This window comes from Corapipo altera, unplaced genomic scaffold (assembly GCF_003945725.1).
Source record: "Corapipo altera isolate COAL_440 unplaced genomic scaffold, ASM394572v1 44, whole genome shotgun sequence".
In the NCBI taxonomy this organism is placed as follows: Eukaryota; Metazoa; Chordata; class Aves; order Passeriformes; family Pipridae; genus Corapipo; species Corapipo altera.
In genome coordinates this window covers 1,135,317-1,140,720 of record NW_020884880.1, presented here as the reverse complement: position 1 = coordinate 1,140,720, position 5,404 = coordinate 1,135,317, and the positions used below count along the sequence as shown (strand labels likewise).

The 5,404-nt window shown below is 45.2% G+C and overlaps 1 protein-coding gene across 1 annotated transcript in view; it reads right to left on the bottom strand.

Moving 5' to 3' along the window:
* CDK14 (cyclin dependent kinase 14) overlaps positions 1–4,931 on the bottom strand; it is a 314,027-nt gene extending 309,096 nt beyond the window's left edge. Inside the window, exon 1 of the mRNA XM_027639274.1 lies at positions 4,557–4,931. Coding sequence (XP_027495075.1) covers positions 4,557–4,647 — 91 coding nt within the window. The 5' untranslated portion in view covers positions 4,648–4,931. The remainder of the gene's footprint in view (positions 1–4,556) is intronic.
* Between the last annotated feature and the right edge of the window lie 473 nt (positions 4,932–5,404).

Sequence of the window (5,404 nt, the reverse complement as noted above, 5' to 3'; positions counted from 1 at the left end):
AGAAAGAAAGAAAGAAAGAAAGAAAAAGAACCCCAACTTGTGGAACACTTTTTAAGAATACACTTTTTATCTTCTCAATTACAGTTCAGGTCACAATGACTTACAAGCTATAAATTAGTATATGACACACCTAGGTCATGCTTTTCTCCCTTACCAAAACACAAGATTTTCACATGATCAAAACATTCCAGAAATAGCCAAACTACAGACTGCTAAACAAAATTCACCACCTAACAGAACAAGAAGAAATGGGAATCTTTCATCACTGCACATATTTCACTTGCCTTTAACATCTACCTTTGATTAAAAGAGGGCCTCTAAGAATCACCAAAGAAAATGAGAGTTCTGGCCACCCTTTTAATAATATTCTGTTTAATAATATTATCAGTCCCAACCAACTCACTACATAGCATTTCCAAAAGAAAACATCAAAGTAGTATATTTTATATAACAAACTGTATTAGAAATATTTTTTTCTCCTCAGTGCAACCCTTTCATTTTTAAAATGGTAAAAAAAAAAAGCTCTGCTGAACTTAAATAAAAAATAAACTGTTTACAAATGAACTTCTCATTATCTCAGGTATTTGAGCTATGTGTATGTACATCAGAGGAGATTAGTGGAGATAACCTCTGTATTAGTGAGTAGCTACTAACAAAGCCCAGAGATGCTCAGAAGGGCCACAGACTGCTTTCAGCACACTGTGATCAATCTCATCAATGTTTTCTCTTTCTTTCTCCCTTCCTTTCCTTGCAACTGGGTGTTAGTTTTTGACTAAAGAAACTGTATAAGAAAACAGAAGTTAAGTGGCGTCAGCTGAAGAGATCTCAAATATGATTTTGGTACTATATGAATTTCAACAAATGCATAGCTAAGAACTCTTTACATAACTAAATTACTAATATTAATTTTATGAAATTACTCATTATTAATTTTAATTACATAATTATCAAAGTGAAAAACTAAGAACGAACCCTAATAAAGGTTTAAATGCTAAAATAAACAGTGAGTCAACTGAATCTTAACATACAGTTATGATGCCTTCATTTATATGGCCAACAGAGTATGTAAGGAAACCGATTTTTTAAACTAATACGGATGTTTGTATAAAAATGGATAGGTTGACACAAACATATCAATGAAAAGAATGATGTAAACTTTTCATATTCTTAGTAATATAAGTTCTTTATGATGAGATAAATTTTAGAGGGACACTCCTTAAAATACCAGAAAATTTCTGCCAGGAGAAAAGGGTACCTTAGCTGCAAAGACAGCTCATTTCTCTAGAACTGGGAGCGTGTAATTTCTACAGCAAAAAGCCACTCTGTCTGTTTTAGAACATAAACTTCAATTTAGCACCACAGGGCACACACATTTCCTCCAACATACCACAGTGCTGTATCATCCTTTGCCAGATTTGTACACAATGACACAAAGCGAATGCTAAGGAAAAGGCTCAGTGATGGGCAATTTCATGCATCACATTTTTCAGTTCAGCAAAATAAACATTTTCAGTAATAGGTACTCCTAACAGTTATGGGACCAATCACAGTTTTGCATGATGAGCCAGATCTTCATCACCTTCTGCCAGCCACTGGAAAGCCAATGGCTCCAAAGCATCAGTTCACAGGTGAGAAAATGGGCCTGTCATTGGTACTCTTTGGGCTCTGCTGTGCCCTAGGAATAAATACAATGGCTTTATCTGGAGATGTTGGGGAAATAGCTTCAAATATTACTTAACATAGTTTAGCACACCGTAAAAAAAAAAAAAATCTTATAAATGAATTGCAGATATAACCTCTCAAATAATATTACTTGGTGGAGAGAAGGTGGTCTGAAAAGCAGTTTATTGAGTACTAACCTGCAAGCCCTAAGGAAAAAAAAAACCACTGCCAATGACAATTAGGATACATTTCCACCACTCTTATCCAAGAGGCTAATATGAACTTTGGTATTGAAATCTTGTATCAAAAGTTTGGGATCTTGCAGTATTGAGAGAATTGTATTTGGCAGACGGAAGGCTGCAAACACAGCAGGGAGGCCTAGAGGTGACTTACCATTTAAAGAATGATCATTAGGTCTTCCCTACTGCAGCACATGAAGGTTTGACTCCCTAATTATTTGATTCAAACATCATATTACTCTCATATCATTTATAGGACTACGCTCATGATGGTATGTTGTGTACTTAAATCCATGAAAATACAGAAACTGCAGCAGAACAAGAAAAGTTAATAGACCATGTTTATTTTATAGAATCACTGAATGGTTGGGGTTGGAATAAACCTTAAAGATCATCCCAACCCCCTTGCCATGGGCAGGGACAACTTACACTAGACCAAGTTGCTCAAAGCCCCATCCAACCTAGCCTTGAACACTGTCAGGAATTCACTATTTATAATAAATCACAACTGAACAGATGACTGACAAAATTACAATTAGATACCCATAAAATTTGTAATTTGTAAATCTCACCAAGCAACTAGCTATTACAAAAAGAACTTTAAAACCCATGTAAAAAATACCCAGAAAGATTTTTTCCAATGAGGTTTTGGTTTTCTTTCCTCCACTTCAATATAAGAGTTAAGTACAGCACATGTTTTAACCAAGGATTTCCTGGTATGTAAGTTTAGAGTTTCTTTGCTTGGGCTTATCTGTGGCTCTGGTATCAGAAATGGACTATGTTCAAATCTCAAACAGATAAATTAGAAGTTTTTTCGCTCAAAGTGCAGTTACTAGAATGATGGTCAAAATATTAGAGCACCTGAAGATTGAAAAATCTTGCTGGTACCAGCTGTTTTAAACACAAAACAACCATCAGCAAACAAACAAACAAACCCCTCACCCAACCACACTCCTACACGTCTGCACATATACACACAGAACTGGAGGAGCTGTAAAACATAAAAATCCATGTACCTAAAATCAGGCCAGAGCTCCCAAGGAAACTAAAAGGTTGTTTCATTTGTGCAAAATGACAAAAATAGATGATCACCCAACCGAGCCAACTAAAACATGCAGAAATTACCAGCCAGAGGGGCCTTGTTCCCTAAAAGGCATTAACAGGACTGTCACTGTTACAACAAAGCAGCATCCTCATTCAAAACATTTTCTTTGTTAATGACTTCCACCATTAGTAAAACCTTCCCATAGTTCTGTGGCAGAGTGTCTCTCTGCATCTATACACGCACAGAGACACATATCAGACCAAACACCTGACTGCCTCATTTTTTATAATCAAAGAAAGTTAAACATATTTTATAAGTTTAAAACTGGTGATAGATGAAAGCTATTTTCATATAGGGACAGAGAGATTCATAACAGTGACTTGACATTTGCTTCACAATTGTAACTTTGCATTTACCCTTGAACTCTCTGGTTTACAAATATGAATGAGCTTTTCTCAGTCTTTTTTCATCTTGCAGTAGGACAATAAAAAATACCTGATTTTGAATCTGATCATACACTTAAAAGCTTGCAGTCCTTAAAAGCTAAAGGTGGTACACTGAATGCATACACAACATGTGAAAAATCATAATGCTCAAGTACTCCAGCACGCCTCCTCGGTAGGGTTATTGAGGAAGAAAAGTGCCACAGCTCATGGCTGCGGCACAGGCACTTCACGTTCTCTCACTGGGACAAAGAGGCCCTCCAAAATGACCCAGGGTCTGCCAGCCAGACTGACTGTAAGGAGAAAGATCCCAGTCGGAAGAGCAATGGGCGAGGGCTGTGGAAGGGCCCTTACAGAAGGTCTGCAGGGACAGGGGCTCCTGCATCTGCTCACAAGTATTATAGCACTGTCTCCAGCTGCTTTGCTCGGCCAACTCGGGGGTACTTCACAGCTCCTCTGATGTACCTTCTCTCCCTGCTCAGCTGCGTGTTGATGCTCTTAGCAGGAATTAACGTTTTAAACAGTGAATTAAGCAACACAGAGTGCCAAAGACTAAGAGAAACACCAGTCCAAGCAGACCAGAACTCTTTGGCATTGTTCTCTGTAAAAAAGCCAACTGCAAAATAAACTGGTGTCAAAACCAAACACGATGTGGTGACACCAGGAGGTAACATGCAGCGGCATTCAGATGACGCTGCCTCAGGATGCTTTCTGTCAGTGACAGAACGACAAGACTTCGCAGCAGATGACAGACAGACTTCTTTTGTCTGGCCTCCTAAATCCCTGGACCACCGTTATCTTCTTCAGCATCTCAGTCCTCAACTAAAAACAACCTGCAGCCCGCACAAATTACCAGACCTGCAACAAATCGAAAATAAGCGATTGCTTTTGGCCGAGGTTTCCCTTTGGCAGCGGGGGCACGCGAGCCAACTCTCGTCTGTAGTTTGTTCTTCCCAGCCGATTTTGGGCTAACTCCATCACAGACCCATGCAGCACTGCTGGGACTGCAAGAGTTGTTATTTTCCCGAGCTTTCTTGCCAAGAAACGTCATTCGGGGACGGTGTCGGCGCGGGTGTTCCCAGCCTGGTAGAGCTGACCCACCGCCCCCTCCCCGCCGGGACCCCCGGGCGCCGGGCAGCGCCGGCAGGGCCCGGCCGCGGGACTCACCTATTCGGCCGAAGCTCTCCGATAAAGTTCTCCGCAACTTTTTCATCCTGCTGATCTTCTCGGCGGACTGCGAGTCGATCATGTCACACATCGGGGGGCGACCCACCCCTGTTCGACTGCCGCCACCCCTGCTGCCCTGACTCCGGGGGAGAGAACTCCCCTACGGCTCGGGGGCTTCCCCCCTGCCCCGAGAAGCCGCCGAGCGCCGCGGGACAGCCCCGGTCCCGCCCGGGAGAGGAGCCCTACGCCGTGGCCGCGGCTGCTGCTGCTGCTGCTGGGCTCCGCGCCGCCACCGCCCGGCTCATCGCCCCGTCCCGCCCCCTCCCCGGGCTGCCCCGGCACAGCCAGACAAGGCGGGCAGGGCGAGGGAGGACTCGAGGCGCCGAGCAGAGATGGAGGAGCGAAAGGAAAGTCCGGCGAGGGGCTGCGGGCGCCGGCGACGGGAGGGAGGGAGGGAGGGAGGGAGGGAGGGTGCACTGAGAGAAAGAAGGAGGAGGAGCCTGGGCGGGCCGGGGAGCCCCGGGGAGGAAGGGCGGCGGCGGCGGGGGCGTGAGGGGGGCCGGCGGCGAGCGCTGGGGCCGCGCCGAGGGATGCGCTGTCTGCGGCGCGTCCCGGGCGCGGGGAGCTTTTCGGGCAGGGGCAGCGCGGAAAGGAGTGTGCGGTGGCGTTTGCCGGCGGAGCAGATCCCTCGTGTCCTCCTGGGGGTGTCCGCGCCCCCCGCTGCTGCATCGCGGTCTCTGGGGACACGCTGCGGTGCCCCCGGGCCGGCGGGGCCGGCGCTGCCGAGGGAGCGCTGCTCGCCCCCGGGCCGAGGCTGCCCGAGGCGGGTGCGAGTCGTGGGGGGTCGG